Consider the following 17,918-nt stretch of genomic DNA (forward strand, 5'->3'; position numbering starts at 1 on the left):
ACAAATTGTAACCATACTGAAATATTATGTCATGATCATCTTTGTGGTGGCCTCAGTCAGATAAACCAGCATTGCCTATGGAGCCACTAAGTTCCACTTTTGCCTTAATTCAAATAAAATGCATGCATTTGTGTGTGTGTGTGTGTGTGTGTGTGTGTGTGTGTGTGTGTGTGTGTGTGTGTGTGTGTGTGTGTGTGTGTGTGTGTGTGTGTTTAGGGGGAGCAAGACTTCTGGAACAAGTTACTTGAGCGCTACCTGATGCCTATTAAAGACAGTAAAGCACATCTGGAGGAAGTTACCAAAGAACTAAAGTCACTACGCAACAAGGTCAGCTAACTGCATTTACTGTTTTTGCAAATGGTTCTCTTTTTTTGTGTTTGTGGCATGAATTTGGTCTCACATGAAGTGTGCATCTATTGCTTGGACCTTGAAAAAGTGATAATGTGTTAGGACAATTTATTTTTGTAACTATTTATTTATTATCTCATTAAAACATAAGTCTGTATTGGTAGTGAGCCTACTGAGGGATCTACTACAGAAAGGGCCAAAGACATAACAAACATAAAATTGCTATATCTATTTATGTTTATTGTTCTTCTGATTGGTGTGTGGTTGAATTGACCACTGTCAAGCCACTCACGAACAGGGTGGTTCCTGAAGTGCACATGCCATGAAAGTTAAACGCAAAAACTTCGTCCAAGCAAGAGCTAAAATACCATTCACCTCTCTTTACTGTTGCACAATTTAGAACTAAGAACAAGTTAGCAAAGAACTGCAGGCCGTATTGAGCGTGACATTTTACATTTGAAAAACAATCGTCAGTGCAGTCTTGTGGACAAACTTAAATATGTAATGATGACGTGCAATTGCTATTTTTAAGTCCTACTCTAATTAGAAATTGCTAGCTTCGTTAATTACTGTATTATTCAGAAAACACCCCTTGACTGGGCTGTTTGGAATGGGAATCACAATGAGCAAAGACTCATGGGACATTTTAGGTATTTCTGGGACATTAACCCCAGTGAAATTTGAATCCATTTTGTATGCATTTTGACATTGCAGACACTAAAATTGACATGTTCTTAGTAATTAGTATGAATTAGGCTAAGAGTAGTAGGCTGTTTTAAATTCTCCTTCCTCCCCACAGGCCGTCTTCCTGTATTTCATCATCAACGTGCTGTGGGTGGTAGCTACCTTCTTCCTGCAGGCCATTGGAAATGATGTCATCAGCATCAAGATCCCTAAATACTTTCCAAATGGAACTGAATCTGGAGAAATCCTCAAGGTTTGGACAGACACATATACAAACAGACAGACAGACAGTCCTGAATGTATGTGATGCAGAGATAGAGATAGTTAAAGGAGGACTGTGGCATATTTTTTAACGTTTGTCAATACTGCTGTAACTCCTGCTAAAAGTAATCACCATTACTGTCATTTTGTGTTGACAGGTGGAGCCTCTTAGTTTGATGTTCCTGTTGTCGTTTGCTGTTCTTCTCTTAATCCAGTTTCTGGCCATGTTATATCACAGGTACATACACACACACACACACACACACACACTGAATTCTCATAACTTCAATCACTTCACATTCAGTTCCTATAGCTGTAATATCAGACCTGTATTTGACAGCGCCACTGCTAACTCACAGACTGACGTTGAAAACTAAGCAGGAATTGGAGAACGCCTTAACTTTCAGATACTGGAGGTTTGATTATGTGGCAAAGAAATACCAAATATTTTTAAACTACTTCTGAATATTTCCCCCCACCATGAGCAGGGACATTTTGATTAATGAATTCCTGCCTTTCGTGTCTCATCTTGGTGCCTCTCTGTTCACAGAGTCTACACTCTGATCCATGTGGTGTCCTATCGCAGCACAGAGAAAGCCTACAAACAGAGAGACGATGTAAGCAACAACACTCAAACACACACACCTATATAAAACTACAGGGATTTTTTTTTAATTGGTCTTGTCAGGTACAAGACTGGCAGAGGCTTGATTATATTAAGGCACATACCACTTGGGCCTGTCAACAAACATGTTAAAGAAAGAGAAGTAAATTGTCAAGGGACTTGTCATGAAAACAGAAAGAGTAAAGCTTAACTATACACACATCTAAACTATCAATTCAAACATAATGACAGCTAGTTCAGACATCCAAACACTTAATGACACTCCATACTAAACCACATTCTCTGAAATGCAACCTAGTTGCAAACAAAGTACAGATCAGCCTTGACTAACAGGGGAATAATGAAAGACTTTTACAGTGTTTGAGTTTCAGCAACGTTAGCTCATGGACGTTAGCTAGTCTCGCAAAGGTACGTAACGTAAACTGATATCATTAACGTTAGCTGGAAAACTTGCTAACTAACGTTACCCAGTTTCCAGGTATCCAGGGTTCGACTCCGACCTGTGACAATTTCCTGCATGTCTTCCCCCTCTCTCTCCCCCATTTCTCACCTGTCATGTCCATTAAAGGCGGAAAAGCACAAAAAATAATCTTTAAAAAAAACAAAAAACATTGACCACATATTGCTATCCAGAGGGCGCTGTTTTACTCATGTTAAGACTGAATGGGGAAAAAAACTTGGGGATAGATTCATTTAATGGAAAAATGAAAATATTGTATGTCATGTAATGGAAGAGGATTAGGGCCACATGTGAAAAAATGTATTGAGTTCTGAGATTAAAGTCAGAATTCTGAGAAAAAAAGTCAGAATTCTAACTTTAATCTCAGAACTCTCATTTTTTTCACGTGGCCATAATCCTCTTCCGTAAGAATGCTACTGAACATATGAGATTTCAAAAATATTTAAGATTGATACATTACTTAATTAATTCCAATGAGTTTTACCTACTTAACACTTCCGTAATTTAGTCCAGTGGTAGATAGATAGGTAGATAGATACTTTATTAATCCCAAATTGGGAAATTACTCTGTTACAGCAGCAAGTTACAAGTAACCAAGGACATACACACAGACTACCTCACACACATACAGAAAATAATAGAAATATACTAGAAATAATAAATAAGATTTAAAAAAAATAAGATACAATAAAATAAGATAGCAAAAATAAAAATGCCAGAACAACTACTGACAATTACATTCATACAGACAACCTCCAATCTTTTTGAGATACAATCACTAACAATGCCATCTAGGTGAAGTCAATGAACACAGAACTAATTGTCTTTGTTTGAATAGCTTCAACTTCAATAATCTACATTTAAACATCTATTTTTGTATAACCTTGTGAGTATAATTGTGACATTCCAACATTTTACACAGCATAAATTGGCAGGCTGTAGTAATTGTTTTACAGAATCTCAAATCTTTTGAAGACAAAGCAGCTTTTCTAAAGGTTTTGACTCAGTATTGTATCTATAATATGTATTTCAATGATAATCAAATTTTGCATTGATCAGAACAAAAGCTGGGTGCAACAAACATGGCCAAAGAACAATTAGTAACATTTAGCCTAAAGCCAGAGACGTCATCATTCAGTTAACGAACATAGAATCTCAGTTAGGATAAGTCTCACCAATGCTGCCCATGAGATCTTATGTGTGTGTGTGTGTGTGTGTGTGTGTGTGCTTTCCTGTCACCTAGATGGAGGATGATGATAATGAGTTGACTCTGGAAAACCACTCCGCCAATGGACTTGTCATTACCAGTGATGATCTGTAGTCCATAACAACCTAGCAACCAGCACCTATTTGGATCACCAGCAGATATCTCACCATCTAAGGGCTTCCAATCAAATACTTATTTTTCCAGTTTTCACAATGCACCAAATACAGTAAATTTGAATGATTGAACAGTATAGAGGGCAGCCTGTCACACAGTCTTTGTAGACAGGCTGTGTCTTAATCTTGATGTCACAGGAAATCATCCTGTTTTCAGCTATTCTGCAGCAGGTGTTTTACCTCCAAGCTAGTGAGATTTGAGTAGCACAAAGAAAACCACTTTTAACAGATCCAATACGCTTTGTTTGAAAATTGATGAGGAATTATTAAGATGTTAGTTCTTGTTTTTACACTATGGGATCTCAGGTAGTAGTGTCTTTAATGATTGAGCGTTTTATTTAATGCATTTGCTCTAAGGACTTGTATTTATTGTATTTGAAGTGTGGTTAAATGCACCGGGTCCACAGAATAAATGAATGTCCTTATCCAAATAAGGGTCAGCACGGTGTTCCAATGGTTAGCACTGTGTCCTCACAGTAAAAAGGTACTTGGTTCGAGCCCTAGTTGTCTCGGGCCTTTCTGTGTGGAGTTTGCATGTTCTCCCCGTGTCTGCATGGGGTTTTCTCCGGGTGCTCCGGTTTACCCCACCACTAAAAACATGTTCCCATCCTTTTCACTTAATTGGAAGTTGCTTTGGTTAAAAGCTTCAGCTAAATGACATGTAATGTAAAAAGTGTTATGTTGTACAGACTGCACATCCCATCGGAAACTATTTTTAAAAATCCTTAAAGATACACTTGACATAATTATCAAAAGGTGTGCAGAATAATTTGTATTAATTGGTGATTGTTCCTGATTGCCCGCCTGTATTAAAATCATTTTTTAATCATAAGGAAGTAGAGGTTGATGGAAGGAAATCATTTTCATTTGTCCAAGAAAAATTAATATCTGAGCTCCTTGTTTGTTAAGAACCTTGTTAGGTTAGAAAGTCAAATACAAAAAGCAGTACCTTCCTTCAAAGATTTTTTAAATGTGATATTTGAATTTCAAATATTGTAAGAAATACTTTTAACATTTTGTTAAACCCCATTATTTATATTATGAATAGTTTCTGGTGTCATTTACACTGTGTTTTCTTTTTAATATTGTGTTAAGATTGCATCAGTGTAAATATGTATACCACTTGTAACAATGCACTTTACAAAGGGTTAGAATATTGTAAACTCCCTGGAAAACTACTGAATTGATTAACACAATATGTGGACAATGTATTTGTATTGTAAACTACATATGTCAGAAATATATCATAATCAGCAGCTGATATTCATCTTCTCATCCTATTACATGAGTAAAAAGTATATTTTATGTCCTTTGACTGGATGCAAAAATTAGATTTTTTTTTCATGTTTTGTTTCATTGACATAAATGTTAATTAAACTCAATGGTCAAAAAATAAATTGCATCAGGAATCAGACCAGTTTATAGTTCTCAGTTTGGTGTACTTTCCTGGCAGTCTCAACTTTACAACACAAGTGTTAGTGATCCATTCATGCACTTAAGACTAAATCTTCTAGAAGGCCAGGTGAAATGAAAAAGTTAATTGCCAGGCAACCGTAAAAGCTGCTGACATTGAAATGTATACTTTCAAACATTCGTGCTTGTATATATGCTTATTTAGCACCCCTTTAAATGAATAAAACACAACCTGAGTTGACCTTTTTTAATTAGTCTTTTCATTCAAATGAATGGAAGCACTAGGCACAGTTATTAAATAGAGGCAATTGCAACGCAATCATCCAATACATCTTTGGGGAAAGAGGTTTGAGCTGAGGGTAAGGCAGCAATCAGACACTGAGCACAACTTTAAAGGTTAACACCCGTTTCATCACTGTTCTCATTGGGTGCAGAGCAGAAACAACTACTGTCACCTAAAAGAAGCACACATCAGGCCTTTAAATATGGCTGCCAGTGGTCCTGTCTTAATATACTGTACACAGAAAACCTGATCTTAAACCAGTAGGAAATGGCTAAATTGGACATAAATCCAACTTATCAGATAACATGCAATTGGTCATATCATGTACTGTATATGAAACTCGAATATCTAAGAGCTTACAATTCAGCCTATGGAGACAGATTATCAAAACAACTGCCAGCCCACAGGTTGGCACTTCAATAATCAAAAGCTTGACTGAAGTTGCGTTTGTGTCCTCCTCTGTTGTTGCTATAGCCACCATTCCGGAACCCGTTACTACGGCCACCATTTCCCCCAAAGCTCCGCCCCCTTCCACCTCTGAACCCTCCTCCTCTATCGCCGCGGCTACCACCGCCAAAGCCTCTGTCGCCACGGTTACTGAACTGCTTCTCCTCCAGCTCTGGGAGCTCGGTGGCTACAGTCAGTTGCCAACGGCGACCGTCCTTCCAGCTGTCCTGTTGAAGGATCAAGTGGGGCGAAAAGGATGTTAGCAGGACTACCACAGTCACAGACTACAACAAGAAACACTGTAAAAATATTCATATTTTACTTTGGATTATTTATCTTCACAAATTTTATCTGGAAGACACTAAATAGCCCACCCCACATCTTGACCAGATGCGAGTTTTCGCGGTTGTTCTTACCTGAATCTCCTTGACTTTGTCAGCTGGGACATCAAAACAAACTCCCTGTTATAAACACAACAAGGGTGAGATGGTGAGTGTTTCTGTGTCACTCTCTTTTTGAGAGGAGTCAGTCTATGCTATGCACCTGCTGTGCTATCAGAATAAGATCCAAAACAGGCAGGGTCACACCCAGGGTTCGAATTATGATTTCATCTTTGTGGGGGTCTCTTTAAAAAAAAAAAAAAAAGTAATCTATGAGCAGCAAATTTTGAGCATTAAACATTTCATTTCCTGCATTCAGGTGAATTTTTATGCACTTGCATTTACCTTTTTCTGAATCAATGTATGCTGGAAATATTTTTATGTAAAAGGGAAACATAGATTACAATCCAAATATAAAAACATAATGGAATATATTACAAAAGGCTGTCAGGCATTCTGTATTGCTATTTATTCTCCTGTAGATCGACTGTCCTAATTATATCTGAGTCAGCACACATGTAGCCTCTAGAGGCATAATTTACTCTTCCCTCCTCTTTTGTGTCTTTTGTTGGGGAAGTAACCTCCTTAAATGTGCACATGACAATTATTCGCCTCAATGATACATGAATTCATTTTAATGAATTAATAAACCCCTGGACTGTAATATTTCAGATGTTTAAGCAAGATTTCTGCTCATGTTCAAAACTTTGTGCACATTCAAAATATATCTCATCTGTGCTCTCTGAGATTTGGAGGAGTCGTGACATTTTGAGATAAATAAAGTTATAATAGGCTATTACAGGAATAAAGTCACAATATTTCTGAAAATAATCTACCTGCATCATAGTCTGCTGTGCATTACGTGATTGCGCTGCTGTACGGTAGATCTCAGACCGTCTGACAGACTCGAGCCCCGTTTGGGTCTCTGGTCTCTGAATGAGAGAAAGTTTAGGGAAGTGGCTGTACGCTGCTCTACATCGGGGGTGGGAAGCCAAAAGTACTGCATAAATTCACGGAGCACAAACGGGACACCTCTGCCGCAGCATGCCCACAGCAGAGTGCGTCCTTTATAAACCTGAAGCTGCACAGACCACGGAAGGCGCGCTGCAGCAGCTCCTGCTCGTCTCTGTTTTTACAGCGAGAGTGGACACTAAGCGACGCACAGGTCTGCTTCAGAGCTCCGTGTGTTTGGGAAAAGTGCTTTATTTGTGATTTAAATAATGGTGTTGATGGTTTTTATAGACCCCCCACAGGTGTATGATTTTACTGCTTTCATGGGAGCTCATCCTCTCTCTATGGGAGCTCAGCTCCCATGTAATTCGAACCCTGGTCACACCTACAGCAATGTTTCACACATTTACTTTTTGTTAACAGATGTTTTGCAGTTTACTTGCTGTGGATAATTAGTTGTGTACTATATATAGTCTCTTAAAGAAATTACAAGGGTTCTTTCCTCAATTAGCATTTTGATTTACCACTTATTTTTCCATTTACTTTTTTTATTTGCTAAGTCTATTACTTTCATTTATGAGGCACTGTGGGGGGGCTTTTTTGTCATTTGTCACAAGACATTACTGATCCGAGTGAGATCTAACAAGGGTACTCTTTTTTTGTCATCTGACCCAATTATTTGTGGCCTGCATCCATGCTCAACTTTATAACTGTATACACCAAATCAAATATACTGTTCCTAGTACAGAGATTACTCAAACCCCTATTCTTAACTTTAAAAGTAGAATCTGACAAGCTGAAGTTCCACAATGACTTCCACACTAGAATACAAAAACAGGAAATGTAACAAATATAATTTCTTAAAAACACATTTATAAAGCCCAGCAGCACATATGTACATATTTGTGTGTTTACATCAGGGGTTCATGCATTGACTGTATAGTGAAGCCAAAACGTATTGATCGCCCCCTGGTGGCCAGCTGCCACTACTCAAAGTACACGTCAAATACATTATTCCAAAAGATAGTTCCTGTCATTTTAGATGTTTGTTCAAGTGTTCATTTTTCAGATGTTTATTTTTTTATTAGTTATTTGATGCTATGAAAACAGGGTGAAACGTCATGATTGACAGCTGTGATTGAGTCCTGATTGGTCGGGCGGGTGTATGGGCGGGACTTCGAAAAACGCAGCTCCACCGCACGATCACTACTGCACAGACTCTGGCTCCAAAATAACAAGACAGCAGCGCCCGTATCCGGGACATTTTGGCTTCACTTTTGTACAGTGGGAGGAAGTGGAGACGTGTCGTCCATATTTATTTACAGTCTATGGTTTACATACCGTTTTGCCTTTGAGGAAGGTCATTCTCTGAATGTGGTTCTCAAACTCTTCTCCAAGTTGTTCTTTGATGGATTTCCAGGCGTAACCCAGATTATGCATCTCCTGAGAACAAACCATCTGCACAGTGGTGTAACCCTGCAAAAGCAAACCGAAACATAAGATCGGTGGAATATGTGGTTTACAGCACTTAAAAGCATAACAAATTCATGATGGAATCTAAATGGAGAACAAGAGGAACATTTTTAAGTGTGTAACAGGGATAACCTGTCAGGTAGGTGTGTGTGTGTGTGTGTGTGTGTGTGTGTGTGTGTCCAAGGGCTGTTGCAGTTTAAATCATCCTGCAGTTGTTTTCAAACCCTTGCAGGGTGCAGGGTACAGCTGCTGCAGCGTTTCAGTTAACAATGCAACCCTAAACAAACATGAGGTTACCTGTCTGGCAAGGTTTTCAGGGTGAGCAGTGGCTGCTGTTATAAAGCACTGTGTCCACATTTGTTACTATGCTTCATGAGTTTGTGTGTATGTATAACTTTTTGTGTCTTTTGTTCTGGGTTTCTTCTTCCTTTTTTCTGAACATATTAGTGTGTAATGTAAAGGTTGTTTGTGATGAGAATAAAAACCAAACTTACAGCATCAGAGTTGAGCAGTGACCTCTGCTCTAGACTTGTGGCTCCAGAAATGTGTGCCAGGGCAGCAGCTAGTGCATCGACTGCTCCTCTCTCCTCAATCAGCTTCTCAGCTGACGCTCTGAAGTACCCGATGGCTGCAGCTGGAACAGAGTCCAGAAACCTGGACACAATACAGAAACAAAATCCTAACAATCCGACACTTTGCTTACTGTAGGGAAATTAGTTTCACATTGAGCAGTATCATGATTAAGGAGATTTTTAGCAGGGCAGAGGCTTTGTGGTGCCACTGTTTAAAGTATATAACTCTTGTAAACACCAAGTTGCCCAAATTATAACAGTAATCGTCATTATTAACCAAATGATGTGGCTGACACAGTACAACATTTTGAATAGTAATCAATTACAATAGTTTCATACTTCCAAAACAAAGTATATATGGTTTTTCTCTCTCTCTCTCTCCCTACCTGACAGCATCCTTGCTTGATGACTTGATGATATCGTTGGCGGTGGGGACGCCAACTCGTCTGAAAGTGATACCCTGGAATAAATAAGATCAAATGTATTTAGGTAGATGTTCAATATAGAAACATTTGAAGTAGTCACACAGATTGAATGGATGATAAAATGTGCAATTTTACACACTATTTCCGACAGTTAAATGTGGCCCATTCCTCAACTCTTGCCTTTCTCATAAAACATTCTCACTCCTCTTCTTTTCTGTCTTAACATTATTTATTCCGCCCTTTCTTCTTGTTCATTTCCATCCCATGCGTAGCACAGATGTAATTGAAAGTTTTTCGCATAACTCTTTTTTGCCCCACTTTCTTCTTGTACTTCGACTGAATTTAAAAAGGGCACGTACTGCTTTGTTTTCCACGTAGCGCAGCTGGTCCTCCTCTTTCCTCTGGTAGAAACAGATGCAGACTCCAGTCCTGCCTGCCCTGCCCGTACGTCCTGAGCGATGGATGTATGACTCCACATCCTGACACCAACCACAGATAGACAGAAACATTTTGAGAAAAACAAAAAGGTGACAGGCCTTTATGATTCAGATTTTATGCAACACTGTTTACGAAAAAGTGTGCAGTACCTTCATCCCCCAAGTTTATTTCACTATTTTTAATTGATCAACCAGTGCACATAAGTGTACTGCACCAATATCCATTTTCAATTCAATTCAGTGTGCAAATGCCAATTTTTACAGGTATTCTCTTATGTGAATGGAATCTAAACCTTAAAATCTGAACATATTTATAAATCTAAAACAGAACATCTGCATAGCAACGAAACGGCACGTCGGATAAACGCCAAGATATACTCTCGTGTGGTGAAATTCTTGTTGAATACAGGCAACGCATCACACCTTGGGTGGAGAACACTGGACCACCAGGTCGACTTCAGGGATGTCTAATCCACGGGCTGCGACATTGGTGGCAACCAGAACCTCAAAACCCCCATTCCTGAAGCCCTTCAGCGTAATCTCTCTCTGTTTCTGAGGAATATCACCATGGAGGGACTGGGTGCTCTGATAACATACAGACAAAATGAAATAAGAAATGAACACCACAAAATCTTTTTCCAACGGTATTGTTGAACTGACACACTAAAAGCAGAAAAACATAAGTTTTAACCCAACAGCACTGGTGTTGCCTTACCACACAGTGCAGATCATTTTACAAATTAAAGATGTAAAGTATTGCCGCTGTATGAATTGGCTATTAATAAACTGTTAACGTACGTTAAGTGTGTGTGCGTCTACCTGTTTGATGGATGCATTAAGGGAAAGTTCATTGGCCTCTTTCTTTGTCTCGCAGAACACAATGGTTCTGCCATGGCTGCCGCTGTAAACCTGGATCACATCTCCGATCACGGCTGCACGCTGTGACCAGTGGCACGCTATGGCCAGATGCTACAGAGGAAATGACAGCGAGAAACAGAAGGAGGGGGAAAACCAGGGAGTGAGGACAGACATTTTCATGAATCCAGCTGGCAGATTTTAACTGGTCCTTGATTACAATTCCACTGGTGTTCCTGATGATAAATACAGCAGTTTTTACTCCAAACGAACTTCCTGGATTATCCTGATGGAGATACTGTATATGCGAGTGTATTTTTCTGTCTCAATTACTATAACTGTCCCTGCTTACAGGCAACTTTGAGAGATCTAAGAGAGCTGTAACTCTTGTTAAATTGCACCCATCACCCTTCACCTCTGCCATCACACTCTCTCACACACACACACACACACACACTCACTTACTTCTACAGTTGTTGCAGCTTTCTGTGTTTTCTTGCCAATCAGATCAACATGTTTGCACTCTGGTCTCATGTATTTCTTGGCAACCTCATAGACCCAGGGGGGGCAGGTGGCCGAAAACAGAAGAGTCTGTGGGTTGGAGTCAGAGTCTGGAGAGGAGCACAAGCACACACTCCTAATTATACATACATGACCACACTACAATCTTTGAGTCTACTTTCACATATATGATACACAAGCCAACATTTTAACACTCCATTTTAACACATTGAAAACAAAAACACCTATAGATCCTCGTCCCAAAATTAATTACTTTAATTACCTTTCTGATATGATGAAGACAAAATCTCTTCAACCTGTTCTGCAAATCCCATGTCCAGCATTTGGTCTACTTCATCCAGAACAACGTGTTTCAGTTTAGAGAGGTCCAGTTTATTGTTCTGGAGGTGGTCTTTGATGCGACCAGGGGTGCCGACCAAAATATCGATACCATTACGGATAGCTTCGACTAGACAAGAGTAGAGGAAATATGTTTTATTTTAATTAATTAAAGTTGTTAAAACAGAACACAGAAACCACACTTAAAAAAAAAATATATATATATATATATATATATATATATATATATATATATATATATATATATATATATATATATATATATATATATATATATATATATATATATATATACATACACACATACACACAATTTAAATAATAACATAAAGAACCAATCAATGAAAATAAATTCTATTAAAAGAGATATTTGTGTGTTTGCACAAGACTTACGCTGTGGATTGTATGAGCTGCCTCCATAGAAACAGGTGAGAGCCAGTTTCTTGGTGATGTCTTTAAAGTCCTTTGCGACCTGGATAGCTAACTCTCTGGTTGGTGTTAACACCAGTATCTACAGACAGACAGGAACGAGACTAAGTCGTACAACAAACATACTCCGAGAACAAACTGATACTGGGACTCTGACTCATGCTAGTTTTAAGTGATCGGTGTGAAAGTGTACAAGTGTGCACCTTGGGAGCGCGGCCTCTGGCGAACTGCACTGTCTCCCTCTGGAGCTTCTCCACCAAAGGGATGGCAAATGAAAAAGTCTTTCCCGTTCCTGTTCGGGCTTGGGCAATTACGTCCTCTCCATCGTATACAGAATTAAATGTCTTCACCTGAATGTCAAACAGGTAAGAGACTCCCCGAGCTGAGTAAAAAAATAGAGAGTGAAAAAGGCAGGGGATCCATGGTTATTTGTTATTTAGCAAACCCCAAAGCATCCCAACAGCGCCAAACCTATGTTTACAGTCCAGAGCACATTTTAAGTACAAAAAGAGTTAACATGAATGAATGCATTTCAGTCCATGAAGTTGATCACCAAATTTCAAATTAAAATGTTTTAATGAACACACTGTTTAAGTCAGATTATCAAACCATGTGTATTCAATTAAAAAAGCAGTTGTTCAGATACAATAAATATGTTATGAGGTAAAGATCATCAAATATGTTAAAGCACTAAGTCTGGGCAGCTTCTTTTTTTTTTTTTGGCAGAGCAGCAAGCATGTCTGATTTCGGACGTGTACCTGTACACCTCTGTTGTCAAGCACCAGTGGAAGAAACTAAGGAATAAAAATGTAAGTATGATGTTGACCTTTTAGTTTATCAATGGTGAATTGGGAGATCCTGAAGTTGGAGAAGGCCCCTTCCTTTTGCTCTGGTGTCTCCTCCTAAACAAATAAACAGAGAGTCTATAAATTAAATGGAATAATTCAAGTTTATACAATTCATGAAACTTGAAAACATGCAAAAGTAGGTGCTTTGTAGTCATCTTTGTGGTTATTTTAAGTAATTTATTATTATTTAATTCCCAACATCTTGCGGGAGCTTCTCATATTGCGGGCCATCCCATTCTTGTGAACAAAGTCTAACCACATTGCTGTGCCTCTACTTTTATCCTATAGTTACAGGATCAGTTAAGCTCAAAGGCGAGCCATAAAATATTACAGAATGGACATTTTCCAATATAACGAACTAAAATGCAGCAATATATTATAACCAAAAATGTATAACACCTAGAAAGAAGGGTTTAGAAACCACTTCCGTTTTTGTCACCTTGATTTCTCTTGAACTATCCAACAGAACTCATGCTTCACCACTTAATTTCCGCAAAGCAGAGTTATCATTCAGTAAGTAACAACACACTGTCAAGTTCTCCTGAGAGGAAAAGATGAGCACAGTCAGTCTGCGAGTCGTACCGGTTCTTTTTCGCTGTCACTAGCAGAGTCTTCACTTGACTGTGCTGGTGTCTGGATGGGCATCTGCACAGGGGTGTTTGGGGTGGAATGTCCGTTGGTTTCTGCCTCTTCGATTGCTTTATTTTGCTTCTTCTTCTTTTTCTAAACCCAAAAAATAAAAGCAGATACAATGTTACAGACCTGTCACCACAGGGGTTCTGCAGGTTTCACCAAGTCAAAGTTAAGATTTTTTAAGACCATTACAAATGAAATTTAAGACCTATATCACAAAATAAGAAAGAAACAGAGTCAGGGAATGCAGTCACAAAATGCCTTGCAAAGTAAATGTTTTTTTTTGAAAATTGAAATTGAACTTTCTCAACTTAGAGCAGTAGTGGTAGTGTGCACATCCCCACCGGTGAGGTGCAGGACCAAAAGGGGCTGAATACAACTGAAAAGTTACAACCCATTTGCCTGAGGAAGACCCGGCTGGGTTGAAACGTTGCAGCACAATAAACGTATGGGAGTATTAGCCTTTAGTACAAGACTGGGCCTTTTCGTATGGAAATCTACCTAACAGGTCACTACATATTCAGACTAACACCACAGCACTGACCTCTGTGTCTCCTTCGGCTTTTTTCTTAATCTTCTTTGGCGTTTCAAGACCGTTACTGTTGTCGTTCATGTCTGTGGCCTCATCTATGTGGCCGTTCACTTGGTCCACTGCCAGCTTGTCTTTTTTCTTTTTCTTCTTCGGTGCTGGAGGTTCACAGTCCGGGTCCTCTTGCTCTTCCTGGTCCTGCAACTGCTTCTTCTTCAGTTTCTTGCCCTCCTTGGTCTTGTTCTTTTTTTTTTTTTTTTTAAAACAAAAACAATGAAGGCAAATAGGTTTCAGTTGAACCAAATACTGTGCAGCTCCTCAAAAGTTTTAAGACAGAAAAATGTTGGCAGCTTGAGTACAGTTTGCAGTTATCTCATGGTACTGCAATTTCACTGACAAGCAACTTTTAATTGTGGTTATGTGAGGTATAATTAAATACGGGTGGATGATTTCAAAGCTCCGAAGCTTGTTTCACTACATTGTGTCCGCGCTGTGTCTCAAATAAATTTTACTTTGTGACGTCTAAAGTTTCAAACGTCATTGGAGCTTCAGAAAGCGCTTCATTCGGTTTGATTATTGAGCTAAACTATGCGATCGGCACATTAGTGGGATAAAAAGAGAGGAGAATAGCTGAGAACTATGGCAATGTACACTAAAATGACATAATCATAAGTATGAGAACATTCCACCTGATACCAAGTAATCTAATCTAAAGTAAGCTAATATAATGAATATCATTCTCCCATCACTTTGTGACTTGTATGGAATGTTACATAAATATCAACCATGAAGTTAATACATATGAGCCCACAGTGGACACTACTAGGGCTAAAATACTCCAATAAGGAGCATTAATAGTTAGTATCAGCTAAATTATTTTTTATCTAGGCTTTTTGTACCATGCATTCATTATTTTACTGTATCATATTGCACATCTACATTTAATGCAGCACCTGAACAAAAGTATTAAATATTTAATAATAACATGCAGGCTTGCTGAACTTTCATTGCACACGTGTCTACTGTCTATGAGTCAGTGAGGTGTTGAGGTGCTTGCTGCCCCGAAGCTTTGAATCTTTTTCAGCACAAACAGAAAGAAAGCCCCAAAGTTTCATAACGCTCTGTCTGCCCATCACTATGTATAGTATACCCAAGTGGTTTAAGAACACCATTTTATTTGTTACAATTATTTGGAAAATTAAATATAAATATTCAAAAAAATGTAATCATTTAAGTGAATCTAAATTGTTTGTTTATAATTAAATCAACAATAACAAGCATTAGTAGCAGGCTAGCGGTTATCATTAAGTTAAGTTAAATGATTGGTTGTGCTATTATGAATAACAGACTACCAGCTGACGAGCCCAGCTGTATAGAACGTCATCAGGTCGCGTCCACTGCGCATATAGCCTACATATTTGTTTTTTTTACTTACAAAAAAGACAACTTCCACTTTCAAGGGAGTTCACCGGTAAACACATTTCAGGAGATGTGTCCTTGATTTCTCTTTCTAAATATATATTGTATTTAACATGCAGATGTAAGCAGTAATCTGTGTTAAAGCCTTCCACGTTGTTCACCCGTGAAGCTCACTAACACACGGCCATGCCATGTGATCTTCTAGCTAGGCTAAGTTATGCTAAGGTTGACTTTCTTAATTCACACCGCTGTTGACTACACTATGTTAATAACAATTTACAACTAGTGTTACTCCATAAACCTCTTCGTTGATTTCCTAACAGTTAGCTGGCCGGTTAGCCGAGTGCTAGCACGATCAGCCATGGCTGTATTAAAGGCTCAGCCACATGTTGTCAAACATGGAGACGCCGCACTAAAGCTACATGGATATTTAAGTCTATCCAGGGCGCCACGACACACGCTGCTCACCTTTAGGGGTTTAGCCTCCGCGACAGTGTCCACATCGTCCTCCATGGCTTGATCTTCGGTGTCAAAAATGATTTTTGACGGCATTTCTCTTCTTGATGGAATCCCTCAGTGTAGACACACAGGCTAACACACGGGCACGCGGATCGAAAGGAACGCGCAAAGGTGCGCGACTCGACTCCTCGATTCGCGAGGAAGTGTGTTCACGAGCCAGACATAATAACAGCAACAAGTAAATTGTTCATTTGATTTTAAGATAAACATGCATGCTGCTGCACATAAAGACAATCAGCACATCAGTGTGACTCAGCCTGTCCAAGGACTAATTGAAAACAGTAAATCAAGGACAGATAAGCATTATGTTATCAATGGGTTATCAAATGAAATGTTGATATTAGCCTGTATTTATATTTAAAAAAAGAGAATTGAATATTGTCCTAATAACATTTTTCTAACATCATAGACTGAGACTTGGGCTAGATAGCACAGGTGTGGACTTGAATAGGTATTCAAAATAAAATCTTGAGTGGTAGGCCCAGCCCAGCACTTGCTGAAACTTTATAGGAAAATGTGAGAGAACAAACACGGATCTGGACACAGTGACAAACATGCAACATCACACAGAGATCTAGGTCTGGTCATATTCTGTTTCAGGTATCAGCACCTTGATGGCAATGTTTAAAGCTGTCATAAAATCTTTATTGTTTAGCAGAAAAGGTAGACAGTTTGTCCTGTCCTGTGCGCCCGTCAAACAAGCAGCTATGAGCTGCCTTCAGCTTAGGCAAACATGTTATTTAAAGCAATGTGAATATATTTCAGCCTGCCAGCAATGAGCCATCCCCTCACTTCCAGCACCAAATATGCAGGTATCTTGACCAACCACCAGCGGCACTTGTTCAGCAACAAATAGAAGAAGAAGGTCATGAACAGGTTATCCCACCCACAACATCGCTGATTGTGCTGATGATGGATAAAGTGAATTTCAAGGTCAGGAAAATACAAAACTGTCAGAACACCATACACATAGAGCCCCATGTGTTTTTCACAGACATACCATGAAAATATACTCCCTGTCATAAAAGCTAAACTGTGAAAGAACTCGAGAATGCATAAACTCATGACTGTCATCTGTTTTTAGCCCTTTGAGAAACATTTAGCCAGCTCTTTACAAAGAACATTTTAGGGTAAGAATGAACCCAGTGCTCCACCCCACCACTATAAATCCCTGTCCATCACAATTAAAAATACATCATGCAGGATTGCCAAAACAACAGGAGCACGCAAGACAACACAAACAATCAAATCATTTACTAAAACAGTCTTGTTCTTGGTGCTCATGACAATATTTATAAGGGAAATCTAGCTTGAATGTGTTATTAAGACAGTGTTTTTCCTACTATGACAAATTAAAATGTCATAGTAAGATATGAAGCCTATTGTTGCATAGAAACGCAGACTTATTCAGCCATTAATTTGAAGCTGTGCGACGGGCAAGAGGGTCACAAGCACACCGCGTGCATCTCAAAATGCAAGCTAGTGCTATTCTCTGAGCTTGTTTCCAATTTAATGCAGAAATATGGTCCTCAAGCCTTCAACACTTTCAATTATCTGGAAAGTGGTCATTCAGTAATGCTGGTTTCAACAATGTTCTTTGTCACAAATATCTCAGTCCAAACACACAACAGATGTGCTGCAAGCTATAACGAAAATGTCAATGAACATTTAGTTCCCTACTTAAGG

The 17,918-nt window shown here is 38.9% G+C and overlaps 2 protein-coding genes across 3 annotated transcripts in view; one reads left to right on the top strand and one right to left on the bottom strand.

Moving 5' to 3' along the window:
- chs1 (chitin synthase 1) overlaps positions 1 to 5,976 on the top strand; it is a 26,407-nt gene extending 20,431 nt beyond the window's left edge. For both annotated transcript variants that reach the window (XM_078250634.1, XM_078250642.1), the window contains exons 30-34: positions 217 to 327; positions 1,148 to 1,285; positions 1,452 to 1,531; positions 1,844 to 1,910; positions 3,622 to 5,976. In XM_078250634.1, the coding sequence (XP_078106760.1) occupies positions 217 to 327; positions 1,148 to 1,285; positions 1,452 to 1,531; positions 1,844 to 1,910; positions 3,622 to 3,699 (474 nt within the window). In that variant the 3' untranslated portion in view covers positions 3,700 to 5,976. The remainder of the gene's footprint in view (positions 1 to 216; positions 328 to 1,147; positions 1,286 to 1,451; positions 1,532 to 1,843; positions 1,911 to 3,621) is intronic.
- On the bottom strand, positions 5,404 to 16,342 carry ddx21 (DEAD (Asp-Glu-Ala-Asp) box helicase 21). The gene is made up of 16 exons (XM_078250655.1): positions 16,182 to 16,342; positions 14,310 to 14,537; positions 13,715 to 13,855; positions 13,111 to 13,186; positions 12,488 to 12,666; positions 12,249 to 12,366; positions 11,779 to 11,964; positions 11,460 to 11,605; positions 10,959 to 11,108; positions 10,563 to 10,724; positions 10,062 to 10,181; positions 9,664 to 9,737; positions 9,200 to 9,359; positions 8,574 to 8,708; positions 6,318 to 6,362; positions 5,404 to 6,128 (listed from the first exon to the last, which is right to left on the bottom strand). Exons 1-16 carry the CDS (start codon positions 16,263 to 16,265, stop codon positions 5,871 to 5,873), a joined length of 2,262 nt encoding a protein of 753 aa, XP_078106781.1. The 5' UTR covers positions 16,266 to 16,342; the 3' UTR covers positions 5,404 to 5,870.
- Between the last annotated feature and the right edge of the window lie 1,576 nt (positions 16,343 to 17,918).

The sequence above is a fragment of the Sander vitreus genome, chromosome 1 (genome assembly GCF_031162955.1).
Source record: "Sander vitreus isolate 19-12246 chromosome 1, sanVit1, whole genome shotgun sequence".
In the NCBI taxonomy this organism is placed as follows: domain Eukaryota; kingdom Metazoa; phylum Chordata; class Actinopteri; order Perciformes; family Percidae; genus Sander; species Sander vitreus.

Bases quoted from the DNA above. Each gene is read 5' to 3' on its own strand.
- ddx21 (XM_078250655.1), bottom strand. From the start codon at position 16,265: ATGCCGTCAAAAATCATTTTTGACACCGAAGATCAAGCCATGGAGGAC. The intron at 13,856-14,309 runs GTCAGTGCTGTG...TTTTGGGTTTAG, and splicing joins AAGCCGAAGGAGACACAGAG to AAAAAGAAGAAGAAGCAAAA. The intron at 8,709-9,199 runs GTAAGTTTGGTT...TTGCTTTTGCAG, and splicing joins CACTGCTCAACTCTGATGCT to GGTTACACCACTGTGCAGAT.